Source organism: Phacochoerus africanus, chromosome 2 (genome assembly GCF_016906955.1).
Source record: "Phacochoerus africanus isolate WHEZ1 chromosome 2, ROS_Pafr_v1, whole genome shotgun sequence".
Classification (NCBI taxonomy): Eukaryota; Metazoa; Chordata; class Mammalia; order Artiodactyla; family Suidae; genus Phacochoerus; species Phacochoerus africanus.
The window spans coordinates 120,098,078-120,123,308 of record NC_062545.1 but is presented as its reverse complement, the minus strand read 5'-3'; the positions used below and the strand labels follow the sequence as shown (position 1 = coordinate 120,123,308).

The 25,231-nt window shown below is 35.9% G+C and overlaps 1 protein-coding gene across 1 annotated transcript in view; it reads right to left on the bottom strand.

The window, feature by feature from the left end:
* Window positions 1-7,225: 7,225 nt before the first annotated feature.
* Window positions 7,226-25,231, bottom strand: part of WDR72 (WD repeat domain 72) — a 223,525-nt gene continuing 205,519 nt past the window's right edge. Inside the window, exons 19-20 of the mRNA XM_047766309.1 lie at window positions 14,390-14,494; window positions 7,226-8,947 (exon numbers count right to left, since the gene is read on the bottom strand). Coding sequence (XP_047622265.1) covers window positions 8,892-8,947; window positions 14,390-14,494 — 161 coding nt within the window. The 3' untranslated portion in view covers window positions 7,226-8,891. The remainder of the gene's footprint in view (window positions 8,948-14,389; window positions 14,495-25,231) is intronic.

Here is a 25,231-nt window from a genome sequence, read left to right as displayed (position 1 = left end):
CTTTATCCTGGGGTTATCTGGATATTAATGTTTCATTGGAGCAACCTGAATGGGAAGCATCTGTAAATCTTCTCTCTTAGGATTTTTTTTTTAAATGTTTAATTGTGGTAAGGCATACAATAATATAAATTTTACCATTTTAACCATTTTTAAGTTCAGTTATGTTAAGTGTATATACATTGTGGTGCAACCAATTTCCAGAACTCTTTAATCTCGCAAAACTGAAACTCTATTCACATTAAACAACTCCTCATTTTTTGCTTCCTCCCCTGCCACTCCCTCCAGGTAATCATCATTCTACTTTCTGTCTATATGAATTTGACTACTCTAGGTTCATCATATAAGTGAAATCATACAGTGTTTGTCATTTTGCGACTGGCTTATTTCATAATATCTTCAAGTTTCATCCATGTTGTAGCATGTGTCAGAATTTTTAAGGCAGAAGTATATATAACCCACATTTGGTCATTCATCTACTGATAGAGGAAGGAAATTAGGTTCCTCCTACCCTTTGGCTGTTGCAAATAATGCTGGTATGAACATGTGTATACCAACATCTCTTTGAGATCCTGCTTTCAGTATTCTTTTGGATATATACCAGAAGTGGAATTGCTGGATTATATGGTAATTCTGTTTTGTACTTTGCGAAGCGCCATTGTACTGTTTTCCACAGCAACTGCACCATTCCATTTTACACTCCCACCAACAACATATAAGATTTCCAGTTTCTTGACTTTCTCACCAACACTTGTCATTGCCTATTTTGTTGTTGCTGTTGTTGTTTGTTTTCTGATAGTAGCCATCCTAATGTGTGTGAGGTGGTATCTCATTGTGGTTTTATCCCTTCCTTCTTTTCAAGATGACCTCCCTGCTCTTAGTTAGGCTTAGTTTCCTGAATCTAGAATCCTTCTTGATCAACCTGTAATGGGAGAGGACCTCAAGGCATCAGCTGGGGAGAGAAGTGAGGGTGGAAATCTAGGATCGTAACTGTTTTTTTTTTTTTTTTTTCAGTTTTCCGCTTTCGGCCATGCCTGTATCCCCACTTTCAGAGGTGACATTTGACTAATTTTTCAACCCTTAAGAAACTCTGCAGTACACACCAGCTGAATTTTTGGCATCATCCTCTGTGGAATTTATTTACTTTTCAGTTTCAAAATTTTTGCTTTACTTACTCTTTTCTCCAGTCTTATTTTTTTCTTCTGGAATTACGTCTTTTATCACATTATTTCCGTGGGGTTTTAGGAAAAGGTGGAGATAAATGTATCTTTAATTTGCTATTTTAACTGAAAATCATTGTAGCCATTTTATTATTGTTATTTTATATTATTATTATTAAGCAATACTATTTTTTTTTTCATTTAGGGTAAAGAAGGGAACAGAAGCAGAAAACAGTCTGGAGACACTCATTCTGCCAAACTCTAGTAAAGGAAAATCAAGAATGAGCATACCCTTCCAGGTACATTCTGTTAGTATTTGGTGTTCCTGATGTCATCCATGGTCAGCTTCCCACTTTAACCCTTCCCTGACTCAGATTTTCTACTCAGTTCATATATTTTCAGATTTTTGCCTAAAAGGAAAACATTTCTACTATATACCATCCTCAGTGGGAAGATAGAATATGAAATAAATTGCTTTGCCTTAAAAAATCTTTCAGAAACTCACTGACTTTTTAAGTTTTGGTATACTGCTTCAGAAGTACTTAGATGATTTGGTTTGGTCTCATTCATCACATAATTATAAAGCTATAGAAGCATTCTTGTTAGTGCCATCTGACAACATGATGACTGACAGATGTCACAAGGGAAGCTACCTGTCGTCTCGTACAACCTCAGATGGACCATGGCCTGTCCTATTCTGATATAAAACATTCCCAGAGGATTATCTTTCAGGACCCAGAAGAAAAACTATTTACTATTTATTATTACCCAGTGAGCTGGGAAGAACCTTGGCCTTTAAATAAACTGTTGAAAACTTTGAAACTATCCCTAGATCCTGAGTGTACTTGGTTAACATGAAACATTAAAAAAAACAAAATTTTTATTAAAACAAACTAGCTTATTTGTGCCAGACTGCTGTTGTTGCTAATCTGAGTTAAAGCACTTGTTCAAGCGCTGTAGTGCCGTGATGTTTGGCTATAATTAATATTTTAAACCTGGGAATTTTTGATATGTGTAATAATTTCAATTATTTGTAATATTACATTCAACAATACTGTACATGCATATAGTGCTTGAGAGATTAGAATTATTCATTCAATGTATAGACGAGAAAAGTGAGGTTCAAGATATTATGTGAAACCACTTTTGTAATGTCAAATAGCTAGTAAGAACGGGAAGGATCTTTTGTCTCTACTCCATTTGCATGCCTGCTGGAATGCAGAACACTTGCATTAAATTGCATAGATATTTGGGGAAAGTGATCAAAGATGTGAACAAAAGCAGTGAGGGACAGTGAAAACCAGATTAAAAGCTATTAGATATAGAACTCTCTCCTAACCTTTTGCTTCACCTGTGCCTGGAAAAGTGTATATTTTCTTTCTATTTTAGACACATTGAGTGACTGTATAAAAGGAACACTGAAGATTCCTTCATAAAAGCTGCCTATGTTTTCTATCACATGTCCCAGTTCTAGCAAAATGCCAGGAATTAAAGAAAATCTGGAGTTGTCATCATGGCTCAGTGGTTAACAAATCCGACTAGGAACCATGAGGTTGCGGGTTTGATCCCTGGCCTTGCTCAGTGGGTTAAAGATCCGATATTACCATGAGCTGTGGTGTAGGTCGAGATGTGGCTTGGATCTGGCATTGCTGTGGCTCTGGCATAGGCCGGCGGCTACAGCTCTGATTAGACCCCTAGCCTGGGAACCATGGGAGCGACCCTAGAAAAGGCAAAAAGCCCCCCCCCCCAAAAAAAACCTGACTGCTCATCGGTTTCCAGTACCAAGGAAGGCAGTGACCCTCATCCATGCAATGGCTCAACATCTGTTTGTCCTCTGGCTTCACTTTCAGGTGCCCTGGGCCTCTCTGCTCAGACAGAGACTTCATTTGATTTGCACAGAGAGCTAACTTGAATACAGTCACCTCTAGTTAGGACAATCAGAGAAAATGGCTTTATTTGGATGACTAAAAGAAAAACTCTCCATTTTAACTAAGTACCCTGGCTTCTTAGATGTTTATGAAGAATACAGGGACAGACTTTCACCATTTCCCCCCAAGGAAGGCTTAAATGGTAGTGGAATAAAGCAGAATTTTCTTTTTTTCTTCAGAGAAAGGCTTTAGTCTGAGAGAAGGTAAAGAAGTAAGATCCTGGTAAAGAAAGAAACAAAGCTAATATTACCAACATGTATGACTATGACTTCTGTATTAAGGGAAATGATGAATGCTTTCACATTATGGGAACAGCTTTAGCACACCCTTAAAATAGTATGTTAGAGATATGTGAGGAAATAGAGAAATTTGTCTCTATTCTTTAAACCTTTTCTCTGCCACAAGGATTTTTAGTAAGTGTATGGTTTGGACTAGAGCTCAGAGAATGTGAAAGAAAATTTCTAGCCTTGAGTGTTGCTGCCACCTACATGGCAGGAAGACTACAAACAAAACCCAATTCCTTTCCAGACAGGCATCAGCTGCAGTATGCTTTCTATGAAAGCATACTTTAGAAATTCCCAAATTCATTTCTTTATTTGACTGTCCCAATCACAGGTAAAATGATGGTATTTACTATTTTCTCTTCACTTCTTATCTCAAAGTTTTGCAGAAACTGGACTAAATAGTTTGCTTTAGATTGGTGGGAATACACTGATTATGTGAAATAGAGGATGATCCAAGGAAATATTTATCATCAAAACAGTCCTACATGCAGCTCTATCTCTGTGGCCATAACTGTCTCAGGGAAAGGATGAAGGCTGTTAGTCTTACTGTACTATAGGTTCCTCTTCCCACCCCAAAGGCTCCAAATACAAGAGGGAGAACTAAATAAAATGTTTCCTCAGTTAATTATAAGTTGATGCAAATGTAGATAACATAAATGTAAGAATTCTTCTGATATAGAGAAGTTATTTCCAAAAAGAAATGCGGTCTAAAGGAAACGTGATATGTCAAGAAAATGCCATAGACCTTCCTTTTATCTTAAATTGCATTATCCTAGGCCATGATGCTCGGCGACTAAGGCTGTGTGAAAACACCTTCTCCCTAGAAAATACACATGCAAAATCAAAAAGTCAATTGATGACTTTATAGATAATTTCAATTAAAATAATTGCTAAGTGAATAAATGATAGGTTTTATAAGCATATGCCAAGCAATTATTGCTAGTGCATAATGTTATGAATATTGGCATTTTCTTGGCATTTGGCACTTTGCAGATTTAGGCACAGTGTTGTACTAAACATGTACTAATTTAGCGTTAAAAACCTTGTATCCTTGAATTTAAAAAGCACTGCTACCCATCTAATTAGTAACATATTGAAGACAGAAAGAATCCCTGAAAAGATGATGGGAAAACATGGTCTGTGCAATGAAAAAATGTATTTGGATAAACAATGTCAAAAGGTAGCACCATATATGCTCAACATTTCCCCGTGTGTACCACTGGAAATAAGCCATTTTAAACATTTTCAATGCTCTATGGCTTCAATTTTCACATGGTATTAAAATAAGTATATCTTACCATTTGGATCATTATAATTATGCTTGTAGTGACACAACTGTCACAATCTATTTACCTACAGTATGCTTTCTGGGATAAATGTGAATATATCCTAGACTTAATGAATAGAGCATAAAACTAAAAGGTGGCAAAAAATTCAGTAATCAAGATAAACGTATTTTAATAAAATATTTATAAAAATCAAATTAATGCCAAAATCCATAACATTGAAATTTTAAATAATGATAGGATCTGAGAAGTTCTGATGAAGGCAAGAGTGAGGGAGGGAGTGGTGCCAGGACAGACCTCACCCAAGTTCCTGCCCTGCCAATGACATGAAATGATGCATGCTGTCTTCAGAGGTCACAGTTGGATGGGAGTTTCCAGTGGCATACTCTTACTGGAAGACCTGTTTATTTCCAGTGTATGTTTTTATCATACATGCTATCTATAGGGTCCTTGTTGATGAAATCACAATGCAAAGTTGTCTGGGGACCACTGTACAGGAAGCTATATAACTTCAGGAAAATATCCACTTAAGAAAATTTTAACTATGCAAGTTCTTTGGTCACACTTAATTTTGAAAGTATTTCACATTGCTAACTATGTACATGTTTAACAAGCAATGACTTCCATATAAGATTAGATACAACTTTGGGCATTTTACATGTAAAATAACACTTTATGGCAAACCAAAGAATATATAGCACTACTTTTGAATAACTATGTAGTCAAAATGTAGGCAATATAAAAATTTTAAAATAACATGAATAAGTCCATTCTGTGAAAATAACACTTTAAAATCAATTGTATATAATATATTCTAAGACTTCATTTTAAACATCTGGCATATAGTTCAATTTTTAAAAATTCAATTATTATAATGTGCCCTCTGGAAATCGAAGAGAAAGAACACCTTTTCTAAAATGTTCATGTGAACAATTATAAAAGATTCCTTTTTTTTTTTGTCCTTTTAGTGCCACAACCGAGGCACATGGAGTTTCCCAGGCTAGGGGTCTATTGGAGCTGTAGCTGCCGGCCTATGCCAGAGCCACAGCAACGCCAGATCTGAGCCGCATCTGTGACCTACACCATAGCTCATGGCAACACCGGATCCTTAACCCTCTGAGCGAGGCCAGGGATCAAACCCGCAACCTCATGGTTCCTAGTCGGATCTGTTTCCACTGCACCACGACAGGAACTCCCACAAAAGGTTCTTAAATGCAGAACACTGGAGGAAAATATCCCAAATACTACCATTTAGAGATAGAATGCTAAAATTTAGTAAAATATTTTCCTGTCATTTTTCTAATAGTGACATGTTCACAATAGCCTTAACTTGGTTTCTGAAATAGCAACAGAATATTTCAGGCCTGAGGCCACTGTTCTGTGTTTATAATGCTATAAATTTTACCTTATATATGAAGTGCTTTACAGCGTTCAGATTGCTTTCCATAAACAATCTCATAGAGGGTCTCTGGACGAGTCCTGTGAGAGAGCTCTCTACTGGACAGGGAAGTGACACTCTGAGATGGACAGCAAGGACATGCTGCCTGGACACATGGCAATGAAGTCTTGGTTCTTAGACCTAGAGTCTTCCATCATGAAACATAGCCAGTGTGTAACATCGCAGATAACAGAATCCTGGTTTGCAAATTTGAAAATATGGTCTTCCTTGGAAGGAAGTATGTAATCAAAAGCAATATCAGGATTATTACCAAAAAAGAAAGCCAATGTAATTTTTGAATGATTTATTTATTACAATGGTACACTTTAAAAAAAAAAACTAATACAATTACTCCACTTAACCTAAAATTAGACGTACAAAAGAACAGACACCTAATTAAGAGGCAGACAGTTTTGAGCTTCTAGCTGTGGTACCATGTGGGTGATCCAATTAATTGTGTGGCAATTTACTATTTCAAGTTCTCCTCATGAAAGGAACTGCTGAAACATGCTAAACATAAGTCAATATAATTACTTTTAAAAGACCAGTGGATTTGTGTCATAAACATACTTGCACATGGATATTAGGGAATATTTTTAAATGTCTATCTCTAAAACTTATTTTTAGGAATTAAAAGTTTTGATAACTAATGGTGTTGGTCTCCAGAATTCATATTGATAAGAGAAGATTTTAAGTAATCATTTGATTGGAAGTTTTAATTTTAGCATCTATAAAATGTGATACCAAAAAATCTTAAAAATCTCATTTAGTAATGTTAGGAGTATGCTACTTCTGATTTCCTCTATCTAGTGACATCATAACATCTTTATCAAGGATTTAATATTGTTTTCTTTGGACCCAAAAAAATGTTAACTATGGCAACTATTTAAACTTTTATTTGTTTTCAGAGCTGCCCTTGCAGCATATGGACGTTCCCAGCCATAACAATGCCAGATAAGAGCCACATTTGCGACACACACCACAGCTCACCAACGCTGGATCTTTACCCACTGAGCAAGGCCAGGGATTGAACCTGTGTCCTCATGGATGCTAGTCAGACTCGTTTCCGCTGAGCCATGATGGGAACTCCTTAAACTTATTTTTATTCTTCTTCGAAAAAAATATAATATAATACAGTTTTAAAAAAAGTTTATTTTTAACAAGCATACCAAACTTGAGCATCAAAATTAGTTTCAAGTATTACAATTCCCATTTTGAGAGGATATATCCTTATTTGATATTGCTATCATTAAAAATATTTTGGAGAGTCCTTCTTGTAATGACCTTCAGAGCCAGTACATAGCATGCAAGAAACTGTGTTCCATTGTCTAACTTGCTACCTTGCTTTACTTTAAAACATGTTCCAAGTGGCTTTTGACAATTTCCAAAAGGGTGAAGGGAGTGTATACTCTCTTTCTCTCTATATATATATATAATATATATATATATATAATAGTTTTTCAAGGGATGATAATTTTCCATCATTATTCATATTGATAACATGTTACTGTTACTGAGGTACAACTCAAAAGTAATTTCAAGTAATGTCATTTTCAGGGAGAAAAAGAACACATATTTCTATCTATTTTAAGAGTTACACTCACCTGATGTCTGGTCCTGGCATGTTCATTTAGGTCAACTATTAAATATAAGCTTTTTAAGGGTAGAGACCATGCTATTTCAATTTTACAGTTTTATTTTCCAATCTCCCCCTTTCTCTTGACCACTGATCCTCCCTTGGGCAGAACCTGATGCTGGTGTCCCCAAAAATGTTTGTTGAATTGAAGTGACTAGAACTTCCCTATCAGATAGACAGATAGAGGTATATATCGTATATTTAGTACTTTATTTCCATTTTTCTATGCATTAGTCAATATTTGTATTCATATGCACACTAACAATCTTGTGATGATTTTCTATAAATTCAGGAATTATACAATATAAATCACAGCAAGTAAATCAGATCACTAAAGGCCATAATAGATGAGCACTTTATGTCTATTCCTATTTATATTGTTGCATATTTTAGTTTGAGAATTCCTGCTAGTCAAGCTTCTTTCTGGGAATAGAACTACAAGAATTTATACTTAATAAGGATCAATTGTGATGTGCTATCAGTAGATTCCCCTTCCTTCATTTACATCTGTATGGCCAACAAGATCAACCTTTAGCTAAAGACATTAGCCTCTATGTCATTAGAAGTCTAAATTAACCTGACTGCACAAGATTTGTTCCTGTTTATCCCTTATTTGGGCTAATTGATGACTAAATGGAATTGGCTATTTGTTGACAACATTTCATGCTTAAGGATGAGATTTACCATAGGGTGATTGATCTGAATTAGAGCACCTACTAAAACAAAATATCCTAACCTAATAAATCAAGCAAAATTTGGTAAAGTTTTAGATTAAATATATTGAAGTAGCATTAAATTTAAAAGCATTGCTTGTTACATTATTTAAAGGCAATGGGGTTATATAATTCAGGAACTGAAAAATAGAAGAAAATCTAAAATGTTGTTAAATGTGTGTCTGTGGACTGGTACTCCTTGTTGGAAATAGTCAAAGAAAACTAGGAAGCATAGAATGATTTAGATGATGACTTTCTAAGATTAGGTGAATTTGAATATTTTTGATTGCTAAAGACACTTTCAATACACCCTGACCAAAATATCAGCAAATCTACTACAAACAAATAACTCGACTAATGACAACGTAGCTTAAATACAATGATAAACAAATGGCATGCTTGCGGTTTCTTAATTTGTCCAAATTTAATTCCTATAGACGAGATTCCATTTAGCACAGCTTACAGGAGCACACCTTTGATAACCATAAATGATGCCTTCGTTCATCTGGAAAGAAAACAAATTATCTTGGGTTATATAGTAAAATAAAAAAAGAAGAAAGAAGAAAGGGAATGAGGAAAGAAGGGAAAAAGGAAGGGTGGAAGAGAGAGGAGGATGAAAGAAGGGAGGAAATGAAGAAAGCAGTAAAGGAAGGCAGGAAGGAAGAAAGGAATCACATATAGTTTATACATTTCTTTTCCTATACTGAAATAAAATGTCAGTATAAGAAAAATACTTATAAACCAGGCCCCAGGTAAATATATTGTAATTGCAATCCTAATAATATAGTTGGTTTTTTTTTAATAACCAAGAAAGATAAAAAGTTGTCAATAGGAAGAATTGAGTTCGAAATTAGTAAATTTCCATGGATTTCAAACAGCTGGATTGTTTTTAGAAAAACTCACAACTGCAGTTTTAGGGTCAAATGTTATATAAATATTAGTTGAAATATGGTTTGAGCTATAGAGTTTTTTAAAGAGCATGCTTTTCTCAGACTATTTGTATGATTATTGCAGGCTAAAAAATCTTACTTGATTAGATTAATTTGACTAATTTGAGCATTGTGCCTCAGTTAACTACTTATAAACACATTTATATTAATGATGCAACCATGCATAATAACTCCCACTCCTATTGGCAGAAACTCAAAAAGCTGATTATTTAGTTGAGCTAAACCAATATTCAATATTGTATTATATATGTATTACATATACATGCCTAGAATTTTACATTTTTAAAAAGTTACTAGATTGATGCTTAAATTTTTCCCTTCAGGTAAATTATTTAAAATATTAATATTGTTAAGGCCAACTAAAAGACAAACTACATGTTTTTACTACTGACATTGTTCTTATTTCTTCTAGAACATTTTTTAGCACTAACCAGAAGAAGTGTGTTCTTGGTGGCTATGATTGATGGGCTGCTCATACATTCTACATTTTTTCTGCTTCATGCATCATCATCAGCCATCTCCAGCACTCCAGTCCTGAATCTGTCCTACTTTCTGTTACCTGATTTTTGTTGGTGATTCATGAGCCAGAATAGTAAAAGAAAAAAAAAATCTACCTTGGCTTTTCACAATGCAGTATCCCCTAGGAAACTGTGATAAATCTAGTTTTGTTCATTGGGTTCATGCAAACGCAATATTGATTAACAATGATGTATGTAGATCTACACACCCAACATGCTATATAAAAACCACAAAAATGTATTAATGACAGAATACATACTGATTATAAACTACTTCAGAATGACATGGAAATGCTTATCTGAGTTTTTTTTTCCTATATCCAAGCTCTCTCTTGTCACTACTCACTACTATTTTCAGCTGAAACTATATTTAAGTACACTCTCCCTAGTGCAGTGCAAGTAAAATTCTTTATTTTCCAAGCCAATAAGGTGATAAAAGCTCAAGCTTTCTCATTACCACCTGGATAAAATTTGTGAATGTCACACTAAATCTTTTATCATCAGGGGTACAAAGATGAGGGGCAAGGAAAACTTATTTAATATTCAGAAGAACATGGATTGAGCTATAATCTCTGTGCATAAAATCATTAATAAGAATTTAAACAATGAAAGACTAAAGTGAACTATTTTTGTGATAACACCTTTCAGATTCAGAAGTGACTACGCCTTAAAGAGCCAAAGAAGGAAAGCCTAATGGCCCCCCAAAAAAACTCTAAAAAGGGAGATGCAATTTCACATGTTGTCTCAGCATTTCTATTACTGGACATCAAAGTTATTCCCACAGGTTCCAGGAATGTATAAATGCCAGTGAAGAAGCCAGTAGACTTCACAGAGTCTAAGCCGGAAACTTCAACCTGGGATTCACCTGTGAGTCAAAACTCTTTGCTAATGAATTATTCCAAAGAAAAGACACTGCTGAGGGAGACCTTAACCTATCAGACAAGACCTCCAGTTTCACTGGTAGGGTCAGAGAAACAAGAATGTTCTGGTCTAAAGTTGCTTTGCCAACATTAATGGACTGCAGGCACTCACCTGGGTATACAGCTTGAACCAGTAAAGAGATTGCAATGGCATGATGAATAAGGTAGAGTGCTCTGGAGACCAGATGAATGACCACTCCACCAGGCATCTAAATTGTGACCTATATCCACACTTCAGCCCATTTACAAATGTAGTCCTAGTCAATTCAGTGCTGGAGAAGCAGTGATGTCAATGAAAAAGTAAAACAATCTACCTACTGGGTTTGAAACCCATTGTATTCAAAGATAATTCACAAAGTCAACTTTACTGTTTTATATAAAATCTAAAAATTTTATTACTGACATTTTAAAATTCTCTACCAACATTTAAAAAATTTCAACTTCATCTTAAAAAAATTATTTTATTTTCCTGCACTTCAAGTTTTCTGGGTCTATGCAAATGCAAATTAGTTGATACTAGCAACATTATTATTATCCTCTAATAATGTTGAGAGGATTTGCCAAGAAATTACTTTATTTGGAGAGAACAGTATATGAGACAATATTCTTGAATTGTGCTTGGATGGGGAAATGATTTTTTTTGTTTTCATCTTCTAGGTGCTGTTTGAACTATTCATTAAAATGATGTAATAAATATATTAGTCATTGAGAATTGCATAGATAAAACCATGTAAGGTCAATATCCATTAAAGCTAGAAGACTGACCACATTCAACTTTGTAACAGGGGGATTTTGCATGTACATGAAAATGTTAAAACGAATTTTAAATGAGTGATAATATTTCAGGTGAAAATGATAAGGATGAATTCATTCAGATTTAAATACACTCTGTTCCATACAAGAAATAACGAATATACTAATGCAGTATAAGCTTAGCACTGAAGTACATCTGTTGATTTAAGGAAATCCTCTCAACGCTTACTATTTAAAAATCCCAAATTTTGTTTCTTCTTGTAACAAAGGTGGTTAAACATGCTTTCCAGAGGAATACCACTTATAAATGGTAAGTAGAGGTAACTAAATCACCGAAGTAATGTTTATAGTTTTGCAGTCCCTACAGTTGAATGACTTGATATTTTGAAGTTAATTTTTGGACACAGAGAAATGGACAGTCATATTTTCACAGTTCAAGGAAGTCCTGCCATGCCACCAATTTCACAAATCTTCCTTCATGTTCAGTTTCAAGAATTTTGCCTCTCAAATGCTCATACTTCAAGGAAATGCACTCTCTCATCAAAATCTTTCTTACTAAACAAGCACCTCTGTCAGAAGTGTCTTAATTTCTTATCACAGAATTTTATCCACACAAGGAGCAATAAATAATTCATGTCACTGATTCTTTGTTGTGTGTCCCTGAACTGCACCGAGCTGGAAGGCTGACAGCTGTGTCAGGACAAGCACCAAAGATCTGACATGACAAGTGACTAACAAGTTTCTTTCAGTTCATAGAGAAGGAAGACAATGGCCCAAAGTGCAGAAAGAAATCTTGAAACAAAATAAAACTGCTTCTTTCTTTTTACCTAAGTGTTTGCTATGAGCTTATTTCCAATCCACAAGCCCTGGTCATTTTATAGGACTGCCCAGCCCCCTTTACTCCTCACACTCGCTTGGCCATTTACGCCTGGCCACGGATCAATATGAGCAATTCTTGGAGAAATACGATGTCTCCATGACAACCAAGCCACAAATTCTCAGTGGAAGGCAGTGAGACCAGTAGTGAACTCTCCAGAGGTTTCTAGGCCTATAAGGCAAGATGTCTTAAAATGCAGGAATGGACAGAGGAAAAAGCCAGAGTAATACATTCTTTATTACCAGTTTAATGATGTCCAATGCATAGAATGGTAGTCACTTTTTAAGTTAAGATTCTTTATCAGCACCTATATTTTCTAATTGATCTTTCTTTTCTGATGTATCTTTTTGTTTATATCAATCAGTTAGACTATGCTATATTTGAATCTCACTACAATTCCACTCATATTGAGGGATGACCAAAATTTATTCTACTTTTAATGGTACAAAGCTGATCTATTCTTGCCAAAAACAATGAATACTTTGCTAAAAACTTGACTCAAGGATTTAATTCCCTGATAAAATGATTGATAAAGAAGAAAGTTTAAAAACCTAGTCAAAATTAGACAATTTTAGTCAGAACTAAAAGTAATTTTAAAATAATTTTAATAGAAATCTAATACTACTACTACCCTCTCACTTTTCACAGGGAACACATCTAAATTCGTCTTTTAGATATTATGGCAGAGGGTGGGGTTAATGTGCTGATGAAAGATTTCTGTCATTGCTAAAGATGCCATTTCTCAGTTCCATGGATGCTGAAGCAGAAGTGTGGCTGAAAACAGGCACACAGCAGCAGTTCATCTTTTGAGGAATCTCAGTGTAGTGGAGGGGACTGAAATACAAGCCATTGCCACTGGGCCTATTGGGGTTCCGAGATGACTTAGGGGACCTGACATAGATTGCAGGCTGCACCTTTCACTGAAAATTAAATCTCAGTAGCTCTCCTCGGGGAAGGATCAGGGGACTGTTTGCAGCTGCCCCCTGTCAGCAAAGGCTACAAGATTTGGAAATCTCTTAACTAAGCTGACAGGCCACAGAGAGGATGAATCAAAAATCTGATAGATGGATCAGCACACAAAGATGGGAGAGGGTAGAGGGTACACGAGAGCTAGAGAAAACAGGAAAGAAAAATGTTCAGTGGGGGAAGATAGTTAACTCTTTCACTTATGGTAATCTTCTGGCACCTGATGGCTTTGTAGCAAATTGGGAATTGTCATTTACTCACAAGGTTTTTTTTCTCTTAATTAATTAGTTGTTAAGACTAGGCATGCTTCAAAACAAAACAAACAAAAGCAAAAATTCATGCTTAACTGTTCCCAGCACTATCCTTCCAGAACCTTTCTTTCTATTCTTTCTACAAAGAAAATATAAACATTAGTAACTTAGATGTAGGGTGAATTTTATGGAGTGAGGAAGGGTTACTATTTTCTTTTGTTCTACACAGTTGACAGTGCTCAATTGTCCATTATTGTTATGCTAAATTCCTCTCACTCCAGTTAGGTTAGAGTTCTGTCTATATTTAGAGAGGGTGAATAGATAGTAATGATGACAATTTGTTTCTCTTTTCTCCCTAAATCTCCATTTCCGATTGATCCCATTATTGGAAATATTTAAAATGTTGTCGTTTCTCCAGTTTCCAATCTCTGCCTCTATTAACCAGTTTAGCCTAAAATTGATGATAATGAACTAATAGTGTCAGCTTCCCTTCTCAGTCATAAAGCCTTTGTACTTCCTCCAACTGAATTCTTGATGAAAGAGGAAAAGATAACAGCTCTACTCTGTGACCCCTGGAGGTGACCATTAATTTGACAGTGCAGCTGCTAAGAGAAAACAGGATTGCAGTGTCCTATCCCTCCACCCCTTCCTAGGACCCCAAAGCTGTGTCAAATTTATCATTTATACTTGACTATTTTTAAATGGCTTTCACCTGGACTCTCAGACTCTTCCAAGACACATCTGTCAGGCATGTCCTCAGTATCTTGGAAGTTTGCCGAGTTTGAGTTGCTGTCATGCTTGACCAGACTGACTGGAGCTATTAAAAAAAAGAGAGAGAGAGAGAGAGCAAAGAAAGAGAGAGCGCAATGAAAAAGTAGTAATAAACAACATTAAACATTTCCTTTCATTTCCACAGATATTTCCAGGGACATACTATGTAAATACAAATAATAAATTGAAATAAAATGTATCCTCTAAGTATGTATTGGCAGACATGTAATTAGTTGAAAAATCTATAGATGAGACTTTATCGTAGAAGAAAAATAAGTTCATGCATCAGCTTAAAAGCTACAAAGTAACAAAGTGATCCCTTCGAAGTAGAAATCGTATTTTTAATGCATAAATCTAAAACGATATAGTCAATTAACGGCAATAGGACACAGAAGGAAGAATATCAGGCTGGTCAATTAGATGAGCTCTGTGCTGGTGCACTGGTTCCTTTTATCTCACAAATCACTGTGGATGAACACATTTTATGCATTTTGGTTCTCTTTCATCAAATTAAAAACTATGGTACCAAACACCAACTAAAAAGCCCTATACAGATAGATTTAAAAATATAGGATAAATATTCTGCAAATGATAATAAGGAGAATTGATATTTTGAATGGTAGGTCTTCACACATCTGTCATGAGATATTTTCTGAGTAGGAATTATGAACAGAACAGAAGCCAGCCTCCAAAATTTCCTATAAACACATTATAACAACTGGCTCTGTTAGAGAAACACAGACTTAAGTTTCTACGTTTTTTCACAAATTATACTACTTGGTATAATTTATCTCCACAAGTAATATATTTCCCTATTATATTTGTTCAAGGAATCATGTGTCAGGAAAAATAGATGTACTCTTCATGAAGACACTCTAAATAACAAAACAAAGCAAGTGTTCAATAACATAAATTATGTCATACTTGTCTGAAGCCAAACAATATGGAATTTTCTCTGTCACAGATTGCTGTGGTGAAAATTACCACTGTCTCTTCAGGCCTCTAAAACATACACAGTATATTACTGATAAGCCAAAAATGCAATAGAGAAAATATATAATTATAAGTCATTATATATATATATATATATGAAATAAATATTTATAAGAAATAATGTTTGTTGACCAGGGGAGTGGGCCTGACCACTGTTCCTAAACCTCCATTAGGAGATGAGAGGGCAAACGCAGAGGCTAGAGCTTGTGTTATTTCACACATTCACTAAGTGACACAAAGGAGGGCTGCCTAGAGTCCATATCAGCCTTAGGAGAGCTTACACCTCCCACCTGTCTTGTTCTTGCTTATTAGAGCCGCATCCGAGGCATATGGAAGTTCCCAGGCTAGGGGTCAGAGATGAAGCTGCCAGCCTACACCACAGCCACAGCAACGCCAGACCTGAGCTGCATCTGCAACCTACACCACAGCTCACAGCAACACCGGATCCCTGACCCCCTGAGCAAGGCCAGGGATTAAATCTGCATCCTCATGGATACTAGTTGGATTCGTTTCCGCTGCACCACAACAGGAACTCCCATTATGTTTTTTTTCCACCTGCCTTGTTTTCATGGACTGTGAATAACATTGGGGACCATAACGTGAAGAGACTATATACACTTTAAAAGAGACTAGTAACATGATTCTGGTCCAGTCTCTCCAATTTCACCCACCTTCTCAGAACACAGCTCTGTTCTGTATAAAGGCCAGCATAGAGTGGATTCACTGTTTCTTTAAAATCTTTTGTTTGGGAACAAAGTATGAGAAAAAATATACACAATTGATTTGAATAAATGAACACAGTTTTTCATTTTGTGCATTTCAATTTTCTGAAAAAAACATGGAAATAGGTACCATGTCTGTTTTATGCACCTCTGTATGCCCTGGGCTAAAGAAGGAATTCTTGAAAAATCTGTGTAATAGATGAGTGAATGAACAAATGAATAAAGCAGAGGTACCTCCTAATCCAAGAGGATGCAGTTTCTTGTTTAAAGCCACTTGAGATGAAAGATGCATATTCATAAAATAGTGGTGTGGATTAGTCCATGATTTAGAAGAAGAGACCTAAGTAGTATGTATGGCCTAAGTAGTTACATTGGTGTCACTCCCTTTAATTTTCCTCAATTTAGATCATACTCACAGATTATTTTTGAATCCATTGATATTTGTGAAATATTTAAGTGGAATAATTAAATTCATCAAAGTTTCAGGATACTATTACATTGGTCAAAAATTTTCTGGCCTGCTTTAATGATTTTTTTCCTCTATATATCCTAATTGTTAATTTCCTGAAATACTTAGATTGGTATTTATAGTAGAGAATTAACCATACAACTAAATCTGTTACTAATAGCCCATGAAGTAGTATCAGTGTTTATTTGGGTAAATGCATTACACTTGTCATCCAATGCATTACACTTGTTATTTCATAACTTAAAATTTTCACCTATGGAGTTGCCCTCGTGGCTCAGCAGTTAATGAATCTGACCAGAATCCATGAGGATGCAGGTTTGATCTCTGTCCTCACTCAGTGGGTTAAGGATCCAGCCTTGCTGTGAGCTGTGGGGAGGTCACAGACGCGGCTTGAATCCCACATTGCTGTGGCTGTGATGTTGGCCAGCGGCTACATCTTCTATTCGACCCCTAGCCTGGGAACCACTGGTGTGGCCCTAAACAAACAAACAAACAAAAAAACTTGCACCTATTCATTCATTTAGTCATCTCTCTAAAAGACTTTTCTAGACACAAGGGCCTCAAAGAGATGAAGAAAGCATAGTATTAGAATATAAAAGTCAATGCCTCCAACCTTTTCTAGTGACAATAAACTGGGCCCAGGATGAACTGACATCTCAAATCTCTTAAGAAAACTGGAAAGTTAGATATAGTTTTAGCTGCATGATCTTTATTAAATTTACACTATAAGCTACCATGCACATATTTTTGTCTCTACCTCTGATTTTTGGAGGGTGTATTTTGTGTTGAAGTAGGAGAAGAGAAAGGATTATTCTTTAGATATTTTGCTTAATTACACTTTAGCTTCCAAATTTGAGATGGTACAAGATTTGTCTTTTTTATTTTTTTTACTGGGTAGTTTATAGAGTATCCAGTTAAATTCACTGTAGAAGAAATACCTACATTTTGTCAGTTGGGAACAATAGACACTGAAGTGTTTAATTACTGCCATTCCAAATTTTTTTTGATAGACTAATCTTTGCAATTGTTCTTTTGGGTGTTTTTTGTGATATTTCATCATTAAACTCTGACATGATGTGTCTCTAAGGCTTCTCTAATGAATCATTTCAAAAAGTGATGAAATCAACAAGTACTGATCTAGTGATGATTATAGGTAGAGCTCTGTGCTAGACCATGTGAAGGATGAAAAAAAGAGGGGGGGGCACTTTTAATGTGCCTGCATACAACATGTGATCTAGTTGAGGTAAAATAAAAACTAACTAGTAGGAGCACTAAAGACAATATTCCAAGAGTGACATGGTTTTTAGGAATGCAGAGGTAATTTCCCTGCAATAAGTTCTGTTGGGAAGTGAAATCTGAATTAGATCTCCTTGAGAAGGAATATGAGTGCCCCAAAGGGAGCTCATTCAAGGCAAAAGAAAAATGGGAGACCCCAGGCCAGGCCAAAGAAATGTATTACCTTCACATCACAAATATATTCAACAGAATGTAACTGCCTTCTTCTGTATGTATTTTTAATGAATTCTCCTTACTTGTTTTTTTGAACTTTTCCTGAATTGCTGTTGTGGCTTATTCTTCTCACCTGGAGAAGTTAGCTATAGACAGGTTTTTCCTTGCCCTAGATAGTCAATAATTTGATCTTTACTGATGGTGGGCCCATTTATCACAGTAAGTTCTCCTTTCACTATACATATTGACTTTTATTTATCAATACCAAAGTCCATTTGTAGCTCATCACTAAAGTTCTTGGATATTTTCAGTAGTTTTTGAAGATGCATTTCAGAGCTTGGCAGAGAGGTACTTTTGACATCAATGTAGTGCAAATGGTTGTTAGGCTCATCCTTAACTTAAAATCAACTGTTTGTTTTCTCTGTAATGCATTCTGAAACAGTCTGCATTTGGGAGTTGGGGTGAGGGGCAAGAAAGAAATTCTCCTTGACAGTTCTACCACTGAAAAATGTAAGGCTGTTCCATTTACTCATCACACACCTCAAAATATTGACAAGTGCAAGGCCAGGATTCTAAATATCTTTGTAATATCTTTGGAAGCTAGATAGAGGGACAAGTCCATGTACTTTGGGTGTGTTTGACTATAGTGTGCTTAATTATCAGTGTTAAATTCCTACAGAAATAAACTGCTCAATTATAAACAATCTAAAATTAATAGTTTTAAAAACACTTAAGAACATATAATGAAGAAACACAGAAAAATTGTATAACAAAGACTCTATAGAAGAATTTACTGAAAAAAAAAATGTGGTGACAGGGTCAGCAGTGGTTATGTTCCTCTACCTCTCTTTATTATCTATTTTGGTTTCAGTTAACATCTAAAAACTCCCCTCCTGCCTTTTCTCATCATTTGCAAAAATGCAAATTTGCTGCCTTTTTTTCCCCCCCAGGGCCATACCTTGGCATATGGAGGTTCCCAGGCTAGGGGTCCAATCAGAGCTACAGCTGCCAGCCTACACCACAGCCACAGCAATGCAAGATCTGAGCTGTGTCTGCAACCTACACCACAGCTCACGGCAATGCTGGATTCTTAACCCCCTGAGTGAGGCCAGGGATCGAACCTGCATCATCATGGATCCTAGTTAGGTTTGTAACTGCCAAGCCATGATGGAAACTCCCCAGAAAAGCAAATTTTTATTAACTTTTGAAGGTGAGGAAGCCCAGGCAACAAACAACTTTGAGAAACATCCTCCCCACCCCCAGTGAGAGAATGACCACTCGGAAAAAAATCTCCATCTGTCTCCACAAACAGCAGCTGGTTCTTCAAAGTCAGGCCAGTACTGTACTATATGGAGAGTCTGTGTTAAAAATCCATATCATTCACAGTGTGAATAAAATTTGCAGTTCAAATAATGTTTTCAATATGATGACTTATAAATGATTAAAAAATAGATTCCATTCAGCATATGTATGGAGTTTTGGGAAGCACTGGAGATATTGATAAGAAAATCATTAATAAAAAGATAAAACAGTTTGAAATGTTGGTGAGCACTAGAATAAACCACTATGATAGCTGATAAAACTCAGACAAGGGGTTCCTGCCATGGCTCAACAGGATCTGCACCGTCTTGGGAGCCCTGACACAGGTTTGATCCCCAGCGTGGCACAGTGGGTTAAGGATCTGGCATTGCCACAGCTGTGGCTTAGGTTTCAACTGTGGCTCAGATCTGATCCCTGGCCCAGGAACTCCAAATGCTGTGGGGCGGCCAAAAAAGGGAAAAAGAAAAAGAAGCAAACAACAACAAAAAACACAGACAAAAGTCTATTCACATATTATTCAAAGGCATAAAAATAATGTGCAAGTTATAGAGATCGGGAAAGACTAAAATGGAATTTGTGGAATGAGAAGTGGAAAAGAAGTCAAATATCTGAGTTTAAATCTACTAGCTCAACATCATAGCCAAGAGTTGATCACTTCCCTGGCATAATTTAGATCTCTTCTTAATCATAAGGCATCACTATGATCAACCAAAAAAACCTTCTAAATGTTAGAAGAAAAACTACATTAAGTTCAAGTAGATTTAAAGAACTAATGCAGTCTTCACAGATCACAAAAGACTACAATATATTTTGGAACTAGAAGGAGCTATAATCAGTGAAAAGACTTAAGTAATAACACCAAATGTGTAAACAAAGAGGATGGCATTTGAACAGACCACAAATTCAGTTTACAAAGTTGTTCTCTCTGGACAGATGTCTTATCAGAAAAACATATCTAGCTAAAGAGCTATGTACATATTACCCCTACTTAGAGAGTATCTACTGAGATAATCAAGTGATTGGACCTCTTGATTAAATTTGAATAGCAATAGCTACATCCTGCATCAGACTTCAGGCTCACTTTGTGTTCAGTGTGGATTGGAAAAAAAAAAAATATGGGAATGCCTAGCATTAAATATCTAATGCTTCTTTATAACTAAGAGATAACTTTTTTATGGACAACTTCAGCAAAATGGTTTAAGATTAAACTTATGTGTTTTACTAGCTTTCTGCTATTATAATCTGACATGGAATATTATTTTCTGGGTGACATTTTCTAGTGTGAATTGTTTTAAGCATGACATATTTTTCATTTGGCAAAGAAATAATTTTCCAAATGCTGTGAAGAGTATTATTTTATCCTTACTAGATATGTAGAGTTGAAGTTATCATTTTATTTAAATATTTTGGGATATATAATATACATACACACAGAGTAAATACTCTAAGGGGAAAATTGTCTAACTTAACTTCTACAGTGAGACGAAGAACTAGATCCCTAATGTGGGAGAAGATAAATGTGAATGAGAAAGAGGTATGAATTGGTTACTGCATCTTTTTAAATAATGTTTCATTCCTCTAAGATACAAAATATTTTCTGATATCTAAGATGTTCGAGGGATGGCTACTTTGGTAAGGCTGGTGAACAGCAAGTATATCTCTACCCTAAAGCAAGTCGGAAAGCAGGTACTCAGACTGTTTATGAAATGACTGAGTGAAACTGCTAACAAGAATTTCTAAGAATTAAAAAACCAACAATTAATTTCACTTGTAGTTTCAGGGAGAAATCTTAAGTTCAGGCATGGGGTTCACAGTTTAAACATACACAAATGCCTACATAATTTATTATTAAGGCCAGTAGGCAGACTACATAATGAAGAAGATCCCATCTGCTTTATTTTTGGGAAAATAAAATTCCTCAATTTTTATTATCCAAACATATGTATTAATTGAAACAAAGATGAATACCAATAACATCATTATAGAGATGAACTTCTTCATTCCCCAGGGGTGGGGCTGAGGGTATGTAAAATACTGAAAAAAAAGCACAAGACCCAGAATATCTGTTTTTTAATTCTACTTCTGTTCTAAACAGTGTGGCCTTGAGCATGTCATTTCACTTTCCTGGACTCAGGTACTTTGATTAATGAAAAAGAGAGTTGGACTAGACAACTTCCTTGACGTCTTCTGGCTCTGAACTCAGATATTCTGCCAGTTAAGAATCCAAGACCAACCAACCACTGAATATATCACTGAATAGGACACCAAGAGGATAAGTGGCTACTACAGTAATCTTGGAAATAATGAAGACTTTTGAGACCCTTTCTGAATTAAGATTGATATTTTCCTACAATTAGTAATGTCCATCTGACTGAGGGTCATAGGAAATTGGGGCTGCTTCAGGAAGATACTTACTTGGGTAGCTGCAATGCTAGGAGGAGGCAGCCCTATCAAAGGATTAAAGAGAGGACTGAGGCTGCAGGATGCCTACTCCTGAGAGCCTTCAAGGTGACTCCCTGACAGAAACATCCATCAAATATTTACCACTGGTGTAAAAAAAAGTCTTTAAAATCAAACTTAAAAAAAATTAGCTATACTTACCTTTCTTAAAGTCATGTTTATGCTATTAATTTCTTTAAACAATCCTGTTTATCAATCAATTTGGCCAATATGAAGTTTAGTAGAAGATGAATCATCCTAAACTAAATTAATTGGGTTCATGTAATAATTGCAAGAAACACAACTGCAGTGGACAAGCCCTGGCCTGGAACTGAGATCTGGATTAGGTTGGGCTAAATTAGCACTAGACTCCTCTGAAGACTGGCCCCTTCTTGGCTTAAAGCTGCAGGCATGAAGAGGTTCTCAATGATAATGAATGAATGGACAGGGTTTTGGATAGGTGTAGTGCTCCTATGGAACAGTATTTTCCTCAAGTCAAATCTCTTTGGGGAGAATTAGTAGAATCCCAACTCTTTCCATTCCTTTTTTTTTTTTTGTCTTTTTGTTGTTGTTGTTGTTGTTGCTATTTCTTGGGCCGCTCCCGCGGCATATGGAGGTTCCCAGGCTAGGGGTTGAATCAGAGCTGTAGCCACCGGCCTACGCCAGAGCCACAGCAACGCAGGATCCGAGCCACGTCTGCAACCTACACCACAGCTCACGGCAACGCTGGATCGTTAACCCACTGAGCAAGGGCAGGGACTGAACCCGCAACCTCATGGTTCCTAGTCGGATTCGTCAACCACTGTGCCAGGACCTGAACTCCTCCATTCCTTTTATATGTAAAACTGAGGCCCATGATGGGGAGAGTATGATAAAGGAAATATGTAAATTGGGAAGTAGAAAAAGGAATAACAAAGAAAATGCAATTCTCTTTCCTCTTTCTGCTGCATTTCCTCACCCCACAAAAAGGCAATTCTCAAAGTTACTCTGAGAGGTTTGCCTGGATTTCTTTATTTTATTTTATTTTTTATTTTTTTAATTTAATTTTATTTCTTTCTACTATAGAGCATAGTGGATTTCTTTAGGTGCTCCTTTAGAGTACTATTTTCTTGGCAAGCAGTGTCCCAAGGAGAGGTGGTGAATAGATGAGCAAGCACTTTTTTTTAAACATCAAATTAAAATAGTTTCTATAACTTTGGTCCCTGGTCATTAGTAAATTCAGAATGGAAATAATCCAGGGAAACATTACTTATTATTAATTTTTGTATTTATCTATAATTTGGTAAAGAAAATAATTTCTAGATACAAGAAATAAACTAATCAGATCAGCTCGCTCAATCCCAGCATTTTTTTTGTTTTTGTTTTTGTTTTGGTCTTTTTGCCTTTTTAGGGCTGCGCACATGGCATATGGAGGTTCCCAGATCAGAGCTGTAGCCGCCAGACTATGAGCTATAGCAACGCTGGATCTGAGCTGCGTCTGCAACCTACAACACAGCTCACAGCAACGCCTGATACTTAACTCACTGAGGGAGGCCAGGGATGGAACCCGCAACCTCATGGTTCCTTGTCGGATTTGTTAACCACTGAGCCATGATGGGAACTCAAATCCCAGCTTTCTGTGTTGAACCATAGAGACAGTTATTCAAGATAATAGGACCCAGGAGCTTCTTATCCAAAGGACCCCTACATCACTGAAAGGAAGTATAGATGATGAATGAGTTCTAAGAATGTATATAAACTAACTCTCACACTCTTCATGCAGTATGGATTCTGCAAAAGTCATTTGACTTTTTTCATAAGGACCAAATCCTATGATTAACACAGAAATGCATTAATTTTACTGTTCAGAAGCTCAAGAATTTGAAAGCAGGAGTAGATTCCAAAGAAGAAAACAAATAGAGTCCCATGTATTGATCAATCAAAGAACAGTAAGTAAAGGGAGAATTCTAAGAGGAATTTGTAGTGAACTTCCCAGGTTGCATTAAAAAATTTAGAAGAAAAGTCAGGAAAACAAAAGAGACTGTTCAATCTAAAGAGCATCAAGTTAGTATTTGAGACTAGAGATAAATATGATTTATATATGAACTTAAGGATTCACAGCATAGGGCAATTTAAACCAGAGCAAAGTCTGCAGTTATCCGTAAGGAAGAATACTAAAATATTTTCCTCTAGAATCAGTGGGAGAAGAAACTGTCAAATAGCACTACCATTGGAATTTGTAAGAGCAGCAACCTTTCCATAGGCCAAACCTAAAACGACACCATCATCATGGGGAGAATGGTTGGCAGGCAGACTCAAATTCCCAGCTGATAGCTGTCTCTATCTCAGGGGAAAACACTTGTCTCAGATGGTTAATCAAGTGTCAGAGCTCTTTTATCTCCTAGATAGGAAATGGAAAATATGGAAATCAAATTATCTAGACTACCCTTTCATTTTCTGATTCTTTGTCAACATTAAGAAGGAAGCAAGGAAGAAAAGGCCCAAGTCACCAGATTTTGTATCATTAGGCTTGGCTGCTCTGAATGTGATTTATTTTTATTTGAATGACATGAAAATGGGATGTCAGTGTATGTACTTGAGAACTTATTGAAATTGAATGGAAGTCATGGTTGGATGATAACAGTGTGCTTTACCACAGTATTATAATGTAATCAGTAGCTAGCATCACCCATTCACACATGCACTAACACCAGACATAGAAAGCATTGGTGGTCTGTTGGCACTGATTGCTTATTAGGGTCATGCATGTAAAATGTAGCCATTTACTTAAAAATATTAATTTTGTTGTGGGACAAACAATGGAAAGTTGCCTTCTCAAATTCTCAGGCTGTTATCACTGTGTAACACTCAGTATTTTGGGCAACCTCTAAGAGATGGTTGCCCAAAATACAGAAATAATCTTGAAAAGTAGTAGAGTCTTATTTTTATACGCAGCCAGTGCTATCCATAAATAAAGGGCAAAAGAAATACACCTAAAGATAGAAGAGTTTTAAAGAGCAAAATGCAAGTGGGTAAAGGGGAACCAGCAAATATAATCTAATGAGACTTTCAGAAAACTAGGTTTGATACAGAAGGCATGTTATCATAACTAGAGAATTAAGAAATAGGAATCAAAAAGTGAGAGACAGATATTTTTAGGTAAGACAGTATAAAACATGTCCTGGATTAGTATAAAATATTTCTCAATAAATTTTTACAAATTATTCAAGGTGGCCTTGTTAGCGCAGTAGGTAGCGCATCAGTCTTATAAATTCTTACAAATTATTTGAAAGAATATGTGGTAAAGTCTCCAGCAATATAGACCAAACTAAATTCTGACTTGTGAAATGTTAGACTGATTAGATTAACCATAGAAAACAATTATAAGTCTGAATCAGTGAGAATACATGCT